This window comes from Lissotriton vulgaris, chromosome 4_1 (assembly GCF_964263255.1).
Source record: "Lissotriton vulgaris chromosome 4_1, aLisVul1.2, whole genome shotgun sequence".
Lineage (NCBI taxonomy): Eukaryota > Metazoa > Chordata > Amphibia > Caudata > Salamandridae > Lissotriton > Lissotriton vulgaris.
In genome coordinates, this window is record NC_141691.1 from 1107673668 (window position 1) to 1107687085 (window position 13418).

The 13418-nt window shown below is 44.4% G+C and overlaps 1 protein-coding gene across 2 annotated transcripts in view; it reads left to right on the top strand.

Annotated features, from left to right (window-relative positions):
• LOC147722937 (uncharacterized) overlaps window positions 1-13418 on the top strand; it is a 417291-nt gene that overhangs the window by 45171 nt on the left and 358702 nt on the right. For both annotated transcript variants that reach the window (XM_086965333.1, XM_086965332.1), the window contains exons 2-4: window positions 4581-4667; window positions 5746-5814; window positions 10651-10684. In XM_086965333.1, coding sequence (XP_086821459.1) covers window positions 4602-4667; window positions 5746-5814; window positions 10651-10684 — 169 coding nt within the window. In that variant the 5' untranslated portion in view covers window positions 4581-4601. The remainder of the gene's footprint in view (window positions 1-4580; window positions 4668-5745; window positions 5815-10650; window positions 10685-13418) is intronic.

Below are 13418 nucleotides of genomic sequence, written 5' to 3' on the forward strand. Positions count from 1 at the left end.
CTCGCTCTGCGCATTCTTCTTCTCCATGGTGCAGGATAAAAACTGCTGAAGAAGTACTAACTTTTCCATAGGCGCCTGTTGGCCCCTGTGTGACGTGTGTGATACTTTCTGCTGCTTGTGTCTCGTTTTTTTTAGACAACTGAATGATGCATTCTGGGACTTGTAATTTCACTTTTAATATCGCATTTATAGACTCAAAATATCCAGCAAGCAAATAATGTAGACTTAAAATCAGGGCAGACATACGATGCCACGTGTGCTATAGGGCGATGTAACAGCTATACTTCTTCACTGGGGAAGTATACTGTGGTTTACTAGCAACTGTGTATTTACTACACAGTACCGTGTGCTATGCGCACGGTGCTCGATGTAAATACTGTAATTATAAAAACAGAGCTGTGTATTTAAACATCTTTAACAGTCTTGTAAAAAACGTGTTTCTTTTCTATGTTGATATACCGTAAATGTTATTCTGTACATATTTTTTATCTGTGAACACTGGTGCAAAGTGCACAGCCAAATACTTGCTTAGTGTTCTTTGAGCGATTTTAAAACGGAACAAATTTAATACCTTCAGTGCTATGCACTTGTGTAGTGTCTATGATTTTAATTGGTCAATTAGAATAAACGCTTTTGAGACTTTGAAATAAATGCATCGGTGCATTCGTCTTTGGGCATGGGGTATATGTGGAATGTTTAAATGCTAAATTACAAAGCGTTGCGTGGACAAGCGTCACTGGGAGCTCAGTGCTGCATTTTTTAACGAGACCCTGCACGTTGTGATCCGAGCTACCGCGGGCACTTTAGTTTCATTTGAACACCAATTAGGGAGATAGTTGCAGCATTCTCACTGCATGTAGTACACCACGGTTCAAATGAATGGCCTCTGCTTCTCATGCTCACAGGCAGCTCAGCTGAAAGACGGTCTGGTTGACCAATGCCATTTAAAAGCGTACCCGTACTTAAGAGCATTTCTCGCAGAAAAAAACAACAAATTAAATGTAGTGTTCCTAAATGGTAATTACATTCGCCTCGAGGGTAGGGGCAACATAAAAGCCACTCACACTTAACATTGTATTCGCTTTATTAACATGAGAACCACTTATAAAGTCCATTAAGTTTTCTATGAAACGCAATAACAATATGTACCCGCTTGCACTGGGCGCAGTTGCGGACCCCTCACCAGTTAGCACTGTCTCCGGGCGTTCAGCGCGCACTTCTCTCCCACACAGGGTCAAATTGCAGCTTCCGAGTTCCTCACAGCCCTCTGTAGGCAGCCAGGGCTCCATGTTTTAGCCCATTTATTGGGGCGGCCACTTCCTTTATAAACCGCACGTTATGCCGTCATGCACCAGCACATATCCTTTTACCACCTCCTTAGTTCTGGTGTCAGGGAGCACCCCACTGACAGGGACCCACTCACACTGGGACATCAACAATTAGCGCCACAGACTGCCTGACGTGGGCGTGGTGAAAACAGACAACAGCAACAAGACACAGAAACACGTGAAACAAACATGAAAAAGACATGAGACAAGGGCAACAAAGACAACACCACGGAGTAACGGAAAACATGGAGAGGACATGACAGCCGACGAAAGCATTCCATTGACGGAAAACAAAGACAATAGCAACGAGAGACGGAATCCTCAAATTGTTTTTGCAGATGTTATAGCTACCAAAACCTCATCTTCATAGTCTATAGAAATATAGTTTCAAAGCGAAACCCTTGCAGAACTGTCAAAAACGGTTGTAAATCCTAAGGAAAAAGAAAAGTAATCGAAGCCCCAAAACATCGCAGTCAAACTTCCCAATGGTTCTCAGAAGGCCTGCCTGCTGCCTATGTAGACTTCAGCGTGGCAACTGCCACGCTCGGTGCAGGCTCCGGTCGCCCCGTTCTCGTCCTGGCTTTGCGGGGCTTCCTTCAGGCTCCCTCACTCATCCGGGAGCAGGCCGATCTTCCAGTCGGCTCCTACACTCACCGGGGGCAGGGGCAGATGCCTTGGAGCTCCGGCGACGGCTTCCTAGGAGCGGAGTCTTGCTTCGGGGGCCAGGCCAATCCCAGCGCGGCCCTGCGGCGAGCCTCCGCTGACGTCAGCGCTTCCTGGGCCAATCAGGACGCGACTTCCTAGTCGAGCCCTCCGCCAAGGCCCAATCAGTGCGCGGCGTCCCCGGTCAGCCGCCAATCAGCAGGCGGACCCTTCGGTGCAGTCTTCGTACCAGGCTTCGAATCTCATACCAGGGAAACACTGAAATAAGCGTGTATAGTGTCACAAAAGAACTGAGTGTTCGGTGTCCTATAGCCAGCTGATGTACTTGTGGGGGCATATATATAACAAGAATGTGCCCCGGGCTCACGGAGAGCGGGAGTGGGGACGGGTACACGGAGGGGGGGAGGGGGGACGGCGGGAGGAGGGACACGGAGGAAGGCAGGACAGCAGCAAGCACGGCCCGGCCGGACCAGATTCGGGGGCGTTCCCGGCTTTTGGCTGATGTAGCCAAAAGCCAAAAATTCTCGGGAACGCCCCCGAATCTGGTCCGGCCATGACGGACGCCTCTCTGTTCCAATGGCTAGCCTCCATTTATGGCGCTAGCCAATGAAACAGAGAGCGGATTCCAGAGCAACATACTGTAACTCAATAGATTTCTCCTGTGCAAAAGCTGCTTGCGCAGCTTTTTTGCAGCCGAAACCTAAAAAGGGGCCATAGAACAAAACCAAGGCAAAATAACAAACCCCCCCCACCACCCTGCACCCCTGCAATGGCTACGGCCTAACCCACTAGCAGCGTGCCTGTCGCCCAGAAGCGTCCCTAAAGGAAGAAAGCAGCGGAGGAGGAGAAACAAAAAACAGTCCCGGACTCCCCTACCCCCCCCCCCCCCCCCCCCAGATGCGACCCCCCCCGGAAACAAGTTCAAAATAAAATGCAGCGAAATACTCAATCAATCCGGGGAAGTACCAAGCATATCACCCGACTCCTGCAGTTAACAGGTCACAATCCCAGCAGCAGATTAAATTATTGTCCCGTATCCTGAAAAGCCCCACAAGTTAACCCTGGCCAGTACGAATGTTCACTGGAGCACTTATAACCCAGGCCACAGCAAAAGTGAGAGCGGTAAAGCGTTCATGAAAATTCAAGTCCGTACGAACAAGCCAAGTAAAGGATAAAAGTTCACGATCTACACAAAGCAAGCGAGGAAAAGCATGGAAGGATGATAAAACTCTCCAATAGTCACAGGTGACCTTGTGAAGGCAGTCAAGGTTGTCCATAGTGATATTCGGCGAGATAGGGCTCAAACAGGGGACGCTGACAATGATCACGGGCGTGTGATCTGTCTTATAGGAATCCGCAGCACCAAAGGGATCCGGCTTCTGCACAGGGACCTCGAAGTTGGATATACGATGTTCAGTTGGTGGCACCGCTGGCTGCGATGATGGCAAAAATCCGCTGTCCGGTCTCCGGCAAAGAACGTCCATTGTTACCGACAGTGCCTGGTAGTTGACGATGATCTGTGAGTGGAGCGCTCTAATGGCTGCCATTACGGCTTGCAGCGGTGGCGTGTCCTTTGTCCCCTGCATCTCCTATCGCAAACAACAGATCAGGATGCAAACCCCGGAGGCCGGCTTCTCCGGGGTAGCAGGCAAATCTAGAGCAGACACCAACAACTGGCGCTCTCACCTCACGATGTTACTCCTTCGCCGCTGATCAGGGCTCCCGTCCGCACCCCCCGACAAGCTTACTGTGTCTCCGGGTGTCGGATACGGGGCCGCAGCAAACGATGTGACACGCCGTAGCGTGTGTGTTGCAGGCAGGATAGGAAATCGCCGGTGAAAACAGGAAGATTATATCTCCGTTCGGGAGACCGGACAAAGCCCAAGGTTCACAGCCGATGTTGTTCAATTCCAGTCCGGATGGGTTGGAAATCGAGGCCCCGGCTTCAGCTCCAGGGTAGGCCGAGAATGAAACACGGGGTATCTCTGTCCCCCGGTATGATAAAAAGTTCGGGATTGCTCCTTCAGAGTCAGTTACTCCTCATACATACAGGAGTCCGGTGTGAAATCAGGATAGCTTGCAGGATATACGAGCTGCTGGCGGAGGTCGGCGGAGGCGGGAGCTTATGCGGCCATCTTGCTTGCTAGCGTAGCTCCTCCTCCCTTCAGCCAGTCTTAAAGGCGAAACCTATTGATTTTGCCAGTTCTGCTTTCCTCCGGTTGCAAACATGTAGAAACCACAGACATAAATTGACCACCACATAAATAATAAAGGTTACTTCCTTTGAGCCTGTTGGGGAAGGGGAGGATGATTTAACTTTGTTTACAGACACCTCCGAACATATCACAATTGAAATCTTTACAACATGTGGGGAGTAAAAGAACCAAGGCATTTACTGATGTGACAAACTTAAGGCTTAAGTGTGCTTAGTCAAAAATGTTTAGAACTTTCTTCCTTAACAACAATCTCATCTTCCAAAGTAAGCAAGAATATATACATGGCAAAAATGTCATGGATCTTACATTTTGTATGATAAAGTATATAATGTGCATGAAAATAAAAATTGTGTTTCATTTTTTTTCTCTCTAGGATTTTAACCACCAGAGCACAATGAGCTCAAGCTCAAAAAGTCAGGATGGCGCCAAGCCTCATCCTAAGAAAGAATTTCGTTGTACGGTGAGAGCATTAAAGTTGTTTCGGTTCAAATCAGTAAGAGGGAGGTAGGAATGCAGCAAGGTAACATCCATGACTTTTCTTAAATGAGTTTATGCTTATTTGTTGTTCTGTACATTTTTATGAATAACAGCAAAATATTTGGCACAAGAAATGCTGTAAGTTATGGAGATCTTGGATTCTTTTTCTTTAAAACGTGGCAGCTGAACACATATTCCCACAGCATCTATCAATGGTTTAAGAGATTGGCTGCTTACTAGACCAGGCGCTGGATTTGAAAATGTGCCGGCACATTGCTCTGATCTATGATGCTGTTTCATGATCGGACAACATAGCACAGGCAGGTTACATCAATTTGCTTTTTGTCTTAAGTGTGATTGTTTGATGTATGCTGAAGTTCTTAAGAATGAGTGGGTGCTCAGTTGACTAGCATTTTGTCTCTGTTAGGAGAACAGCATTTTTGATTTACTTCGATTTGGGTGCAATGCGTTGCTTTCAGGATTAGTCTCACTATGTAGTGGCTACATGCCTCGGATGCTCTTACATGTAGTTGGTACATACAATAAAGGTTTGAGGAATGCCATGTTGTCCTCCATGAAAAACTGTTAGCGCAAGTGGGGTGACTGCTCTTTGGATTGGTTCTTTATTTTTCTTGAGCTAGAAATGGCTTATTTTCCATGATTGATAAATAGTCCAAAAGCTGCCAAATGGAATGAGGGTCGGCCAAGAATCAGAACGTTGTAGAGGAAATGTTCAGTTTCATCTACAAGCATTCTAATCAAAGTATATAATAACTATTTCGCTGTAAAGCGCTACATTGATGTAATTTCAGATGCTTTTGGCATCATTGCTTTGATCTGTATTCAGTTGTTTGTGGTTAAAACATGTGGTTCTGTTGCTAGCTGGTAACTGCTTGGGAAAATAAGTCCATGCACAATAGATTCATTGTTCGGTTGCGGGGGGAACCTCACATTGTAGGACACCTGTGATATGGATGACATTTCATTTAAGGCAAGAAAAGTACAGTTTCCTGTTCTTGTAATTTATTCGGACTTTAATGTTTTTAAAATTCTCTGTTTAGGTGTGCAGAGTGACCTGTCTTAGCGAAATAAGCTATCAAGCACATATTCGTGGAGCAAAACATTTGAAGGTAACTTTCAACTTGTCTGCAAAATTGAGACTTGAATCCTAAATTTGTGATTGCGAATTACACTTATGCCTGCCTCCATGTTGGGACAACACAAGCATATAAATATCCTGGACTTTCTGCAGGGGGTGTATCACCTCTCATTGCACAAGTAGGGGAAATCGACTGCCAGAAAAGGGATCCCTATGGCTGTGATAAAGGACAAATGAGACAAATGTATGAAATAAATGCTCTCTCAGGCTGGCACATAGAAAATTGAGACTCTTCAAAGCCATTCAGGCTCCTCAATGGGACTAGAACCTAACTTTCCTAAGAATTAGGACAATGAAGCTCCATGATCAGAAAGTTTATATCACTACTGTTTTGGAGCCCCAGAAAAGACTTGGTGAATAACTTGCAAGATATTAAGAGGGAGGTGAGTAATCTTGGAGAATGGGTGTTCTAACTGAAAGAGAACAGAGATTCACTGGTCAAAGCACAGTAATTGAAAGGAAAAGGACATACTACTACAGGTGCGCCTGGAGTACTTACAGAACAGATCTTGCAGCAGCAATATACAGATCAAGGGTATGCTGTGAGATTGTTAAGGGAATGAGATTGAGGGCTAAATTGGCTGGCTCCTTGGCTCCTCCCTTCTGCCAGGTGACGGTTCCGAACTGGAGTTGGGTGGGGCTTCTTCGACCCAGCCATGTTGTCCTTTGGACCTCCTGACCAGGGTCCCCCACTATTAACAAAAGTAGAAAATAATACAGACTGTAGGAAAGCAGCTTCTCTTTGAGAATCACAAGGTGTATTAATACCATAATCTGTTAACTGTGCCACTCCGTAGAATGCACTCTTCATCTAGTGACTGAATTGCTTCGATCCCATGGCATCCTATGAATGGGCCTATCCATTGCGCTTAACCCTTCAATAGAAGGCTCAGCTTGTCATCAATACATCATTTGAGGAAAAAAAGTGAATCATCAGTGCACTCGCAGACTGCAAATTATTATTTATTATTATTTATTATTATTAATTGAGTTTTGTAAAGCGCAAACAACCCGGAGGCCTCGTAGCGCTGTGCATATTCAGACTATTATAAAGTGAAGAGGATTAGATGAACAGGTGGGTGGCTTATGTTCGTATATCTTCATATAGCGTGCGCTAGCCGCTACCCATAGCGTCTCTATTTCCCCACAGTTTCCAATCAGTCACCTCGCGTGCCAGCAGTGTATAAATGACGGTATGTGACCGCCCAAATCTTAGTAAGATCCGACCCCAGTGGAGAAATATTCATTAAAAAAAAACAACATGGAACAGTCTCACCATCTCCCTGGGGCGTCTGCACTCAATAAAGAGCAATAGAAGCCCAAGCCCCAAAGAGGAAATGCAGACACCCTCACAAAGACGCCAGATGGCATAAAGCTATGAGACGAAGAAAAAAAGTGAAGCCCATGGGGGCGAACCTAGAATGACAAAGGGTGGCTGTCATTGAAACCCTCAGAGGAGCAACAGGATTGCTAGAGGTGGTCCGAACAACCCCAGGGAACGTCCACACAGGATAGCGAGTATTGGTAGACTGTGGTTGGGAGATTCGAATGTTGGTGAATTCGTTTCAGCACACATTGTAGCACGGCCTGTAGCAAGACCTGGATGGTGGTTGTAAGATCTTGGTTTATTAGTTGTAGGGTGGTAGGTATACACTACAAATAATGATCACAATCCTTGTCAGGGCGAACCCTTAAGCCAATAAGTTAACCTGAGTTCAACCGCCTGGTAGGTATGGCACAGGGCAGACCGGATTAACTTGGAGGCAATGTGTAAAGTATTTACCAATTACTAAAACAGTAACACTATCAAAATACTACATAACAGTCCCAAAATGAATTTGAATAATAGAGTAAAATGTAATGAACCAAATGACACTAAAGACAAAGATCCAATAAGGGAAACCAAAGCAATGAATTTTTTAAACGTTTTATGTAGAAATAGTGCCAAGAAACTGTCATTTATATATGATGGTTGTGGTAGAACAGTACCTAGGCACAATAGGGTGCTGACCACGTTGATATGTGGGTCAGAGGCACTACCCAGGTTTGTTCTGGTCAAAAGATTTTACCTTCTGACTTTTGTCTTTTTAAGTCCCAATCCACCACATGAGAAGACTTCTAAAGAACATTGGCTGTGAGTGGAAGCCTCTTTTTTTCAAGTGCGTCCCAAGTGTCCTATGAAAAACCCTAGTAGACCTGTCGCAGGATGTGACATTCAAGCAGGATTTCACACTTTACTGTGAAAGAGAATCCTCCAGCCTCACCTGCATATTTAGTCTGGTTCAGATGGTTATCTCTACTCATTCAGGTCATCCTATTGTTTGCTCCTTGGAGCAGTTCAAACCTCACATCAGGAGAGCCATCACATGCCAGGTGACAGAACCAGAATCAGAAATTTATTTATAGAGCGCAACTCACCCGTTAGGGTCTCAAGGCGCTGGGGGGGAGGGGGCGCTGCTACTGCTCGAAGAGCCAGGTTTTGAGGTGCTTCCTGAAGCTGAGGTGGTCCTGGTTGTCGTAGGTGGGTGGGGAGGCACTAAAGGCTGTAGAAGCTTTAGGCAGGCAAAATTTAACTTTTCTGAAGTCCCTTTTCTGTTATTATGAAACAGAATTTGACGTTGCCATTTAATTTGATTGTGTTTGACTATTAAAAATAGTCCCTAATATATTTATCTAGCTATGTTCTGGGTGGTGATAATATTTAACAAACTTAATATTTTATCCCTATACTTACCTAAGGAACAGCACACCCTGCTACTGTTAAAATAGCCCTTAGGGCCTTTTCACTGTAAGGACATTTAACACTAAACATTTACGTTTTCTGCTCCTAAGAACTATACACCCTGCCTTAATGGACGGTAAGGTGTATTTGGGGCTGACTTATTCATATTTAAAAGGATGCGTTTGGCCTGTTAACGAGGGTTATTTCACTGGTTGAATTTGCAGTTCGTACCTGCATAGCCATGTTGCTGGCGGCAGGCCTGAAGTCATTTTTGCTTTGTCACTGCAGTGGGAGACCTAATGAATGCTGTTGTCTGCAAGTGACATTATACATACACGACCTGGGTACCCTGTGGCCACCACATACTAGGAATTTATAAGTAGGATAAATGCCAATCTAGAGTAGGCCAATTTCTTCATGTCTGAAGGAGGAGCACAAACACTTTACCACTGGTTAACAGAAGTAAAGTGAACACAAAGTCCCAGTAAAAAAAAATTGGGGTCAGCAAAAAAAGCCGGGCAAGGCTGCAGAAACGGTACATTTCCAACAGTGGTGGTTCACATTGGATCGGGCAGTGTACCTCACAGGGATCTCCAGGGACAAATAAAAAAATGAATAAGACAAAGATTAGTGATGGACAACCACCTTTTACAGCATTTGGATGTAGGAGGCGATCTCTGCATCCCGGTTGGTCAGCAGAGAAACGGAGTGTTTTTGAATGCTACCTGTTGGCCAAGTTTTGGGTTGTTGACTGTAGAAGCCCACTGTTAAGAAGGATGGTGGAGATGTATAGGCAACATGATCTAGTATTTGGTATGGGGTACAAAGGACAACATTCATGCTCATTTCTATTCATGAAACTCCCCAATACAAGGCATGTTTTCCTGGAAGTACATGAGAGCTCTTGACCTAGACGCTATCTGCCTTCAGGAGACACTAACACTACACAAGGATCAATTCTGTATGAAATATAGAGCCTACCTAATGCCATCCAATGTAAGCGCCATCCAGGAGGGGCTAGACCCAAGATGAAGAGAGACTTGGAGAGTAGGCGTACCGTTTGAGCTACTTGACCAAACCACATCGTTGATAAATGTGTATGCCCACAATGCAAGGCATGACTTACATTTTTAAGGGTATCCTGAAGGAATCTGGGGGAGGGCAATGTGATTGTCGTGTGGGACCTGAACAGCTCATTGATTTTAAAGCCTTGTCTAGTATTCAGGGCCCTTCATGGCCAGGGGCCGTCCCCGCTGCAGGCGATGTTTTCCTGGTATACACCTACCAGATTTCTTCGTTCTTCTTCAGCCTGCTTGGTGGTAATCCCTAAAATTGTGAGGACTCTGATGGGCGGACGCTCTTTTAGATTTACCGCAGCTAAACTGTGGAATTCCTTACCCCTGCCTCTGAGAAATAAGGGGGACCTCTCCTCCTTTAAAAAAAGGATTAAAAACATACCTCTTCCCAAGGATAGTGTAAAGACTGTGGGAGTATAACATCGCGTATGGTTGGTCAAAAGTCAAAGCGCCAGGATACATTTTGGGTGACAGTCTCTGCGCTATATAAATATGCCATACATGCATACATACATAGGAGCATGATTGGCAGGGCAGCTTTAGAGGCAATGTCCAGCAGAATTTGGTCCTTGAAGATGCATCCTCCCTGAAGATGAAGATTACATCTTCTAGTCCCATACACACACATTTTTATTCCCTTTGTGACTACATCTTTATGATGCAAGGGGTGTTACATAACCAAGATGAAGTGGACATTGCATATATATATACTAGTAATGTTCTTGTTAGTAATAACAAAATATTGAATTCCCAAAAAAAGTGATACATGACAGATGCATGTGTGTAGTTGCATTATGCAAACCCCCTAATCCTTTATAGCAGTTTTTCAGTATGACTGGGTTAAATAGACACTTAGTTTAGTGTTATAGTTGACACTTACTGCGTGCTATGAGTTAAATTGTACCTTTCAGTGTGTCTTTGTATTTTTGCTGTACAAAACAAATTTTATGTATTAGATATCGCTCAATCTAATAAGATGTTTTTCTTTTATTCATGTTAAAAACTAAAGGCGATGAAATCTGTACGTTCCTTCGGAGGAAGGGGTGAGTATAATTTCTTGGATTTTAAAATGTAAGCATGTGATCAAATTAGCAAGCGATAAAGGAAAGTCAAGCACTCAAAGTATTGTAGCATAGCACAGTAGAAAACCCAATTAACTCTTCACAATCTAAAGCTCAGATGAACATAAATACATTTGCCATAAGAATATTCACAAGGAAGGACACGTATCTGGCTGCTGATCAGTGAAGAAAGAGGAAGTGATGTTCCTTGGGGATGTTTTTATTTGAAGAACTGTACATGTGATAGTTGGACTCTGGACTCTTCTACTTATGGAAATTTTCCTTGCTAGAATGTTATTACTTGTTAAATGAAAGTAAATAGGAGCTCAGATCCGGACACTTCATTGAGCACTGGCTGGATATGATGGCGAAAGAAGCATCAAGGGCCACCAGGCCCTCCAAGGTAGTCCTTTTTCCTACCATACCTTCTTGGTTCTTCAGAGTTTCCAAGGTCCTCTAAGTGATACTCATCGGTGATATCATGCAAGGAGTCAGTTTTGATTATACTTTTGCTTTTATCATCACCGTCAATCGATTCTGAGCATTCATTGAACATGAAAATCAGAAATATCCCTGATGGCATTAAAGAACAGCCAGCCCTGGATCTCAGTGCTTGGCCAGCTGAGCAAGGAAGGTTTGCAGCCTCCTTGTTGTGTGGCTTAAAAAACTACTTCAAAGTTTTCAGAGTAATTTCCCTGCACCAGCATTGTTGATATTGCTCACAGCTGCATATATATTGGCTGTGTGGGGAAAAAGCACAACACATAGGCATCTTCTTCCTCTGCTTAGAATGCCTAAAGATTTGAAATTTGGATGACTGCAGTGGCGAATGCAGTAGACATTTAAGAGCTGGGTATAGTAAAGGCAGAACGTAAGGTTGCAGAGGTCCACAAAAGTCCTGCAAGGTCCCATCGGATATAAAATAAAAAATACCATGGGGAAGGAATAAACTTGTCTCTTTTGTAATGCTGAGGCCTTCGTCTCAGTGCAGCTACCTTACGCCTTTCAACCTCAACAGCTACCTCCACCACCAAACCTTACCCTAGGAGTCTTAGGCAGCTTTTCCAGATGCATGCTCAGTGCCCAGGTCCCCTTCATTTGCCCGGAGCTGATGTTCCATGTGAGGACTGGGATGGGTTGGCACTTTTAAACCCATTAAATTAGTTTGTTTAAAATCACACGTATGTATGTATAATATATATGTGTGTGTGTTACATACGTGTGTGTGTGTTACATGCGTGTGTGTTACATACGTGTGTGTGTTACATACGTGTGTGTGTTATATACGTGTGTTATATACGTGTGTTATATACGTGTGTTATACACGTGTGTGTTATATACACGTGTGTGTTATATACACGTGTGTGTTATATACACGTGTGTGTTATATACACGTGTGTGTTATATACATGTGTGTGTTTGATGGCTTGTGTTGCTGTAGATACACTTTGTTAGCATAAGTCTGCCATCTAGTGTTGGGCTCGGAAGTGTGTATGTTTTGCTTTGAAGAAGTCTTCAAGGTGTAGTGAATCCTCCTCTTGCTTGCAATGCATATGGTCCTCGACTCCATTGTTACATTGTGTTTCTTTTCCATCGACTGGTTCAGTCGTGTGGTCCTCTGCTCTGGTTCGACGACATTTTCGAGATACTTTCTAGTACTGTGCGGTTTTTGTTAGATCGCAATTCAATCACTATTTTCATACTTATAATGTTTTATTCATCCAGAGGACTCTATTTGATCATGCCCTTCAGGGCCTTCGCTCTTTGGGGTGGAGTTTCTTGCCAACTTTCTTTCAAAGGGACATCCAGGTGGTGATGGAACAGACGCCCTTTCGATTTTGTCATTAGTCTCACCCAAAATTCCTACTCAGATTTACATGAGGTGTGTAATTTTTGCTGGTTTCCAGACCTTCATGAAGAAATCTGCGAGGCCTGCAGGTTGTTTCGATCTAAAAATACTCTGCATGATCGGAAAACTAGAAGAGTTCAGTTGTCTCGCTATAGCATAGAAGAGACCCCGACAATGTTGGTTTCGATGGAACCGGTACTTGAAATGGAGGCTGTTCCATCGCTCGGGCCTACACTGCGGTCCAGCAGGGCACACAAAACCTGAGATGTCCGGACCACTGGGACGGGCCATCACAGTTGGGGTGTGCCTCTGGTGGCCGGAGTGCATGCAGTGCGAACAACTCTAAAATGGCTTGGAGCACGTGCGCCCGGTCTTTTTTATTGGTAGGGTCACGTGTCCTGTGGTGGATGGGTGTATACCAGCGTGAGGGAGTGGCTGTGGCATACTCGCCACTAGACCTGTGACCAGCAGATCAGTACAGTGAAATTCTGGGCCATGTAGCGTTGTCCTTCCCTGTAAGTGGAATGGGCTGGGCTGGCCTGGTGTATGCCAGTCCTGCGTGAGGCTGTGAAGAAGGACTCCGGAGCTAGAAAGATTATTACGCTCTGATACCAGGCAGACTGTGGTTTTTAGTGTTAGCCGATATTTGTTTGGCGTACGCTTGATAAGGAAAAGGGACGGCTTGAAACTCTAGATTGAGAAAACGACTGGGAGATTCTTAAGAATTTGGCACGTGCACTTTACTAGAACAAATGTAATACATATCTATTTGTATATAATGTATAAAGTCTGTTTTAAGAGAATATTCTATTTAAAAAAATATATTTTATTATTTATTTGGCTGGAAGGTATTTTTTTTTTTTTAGA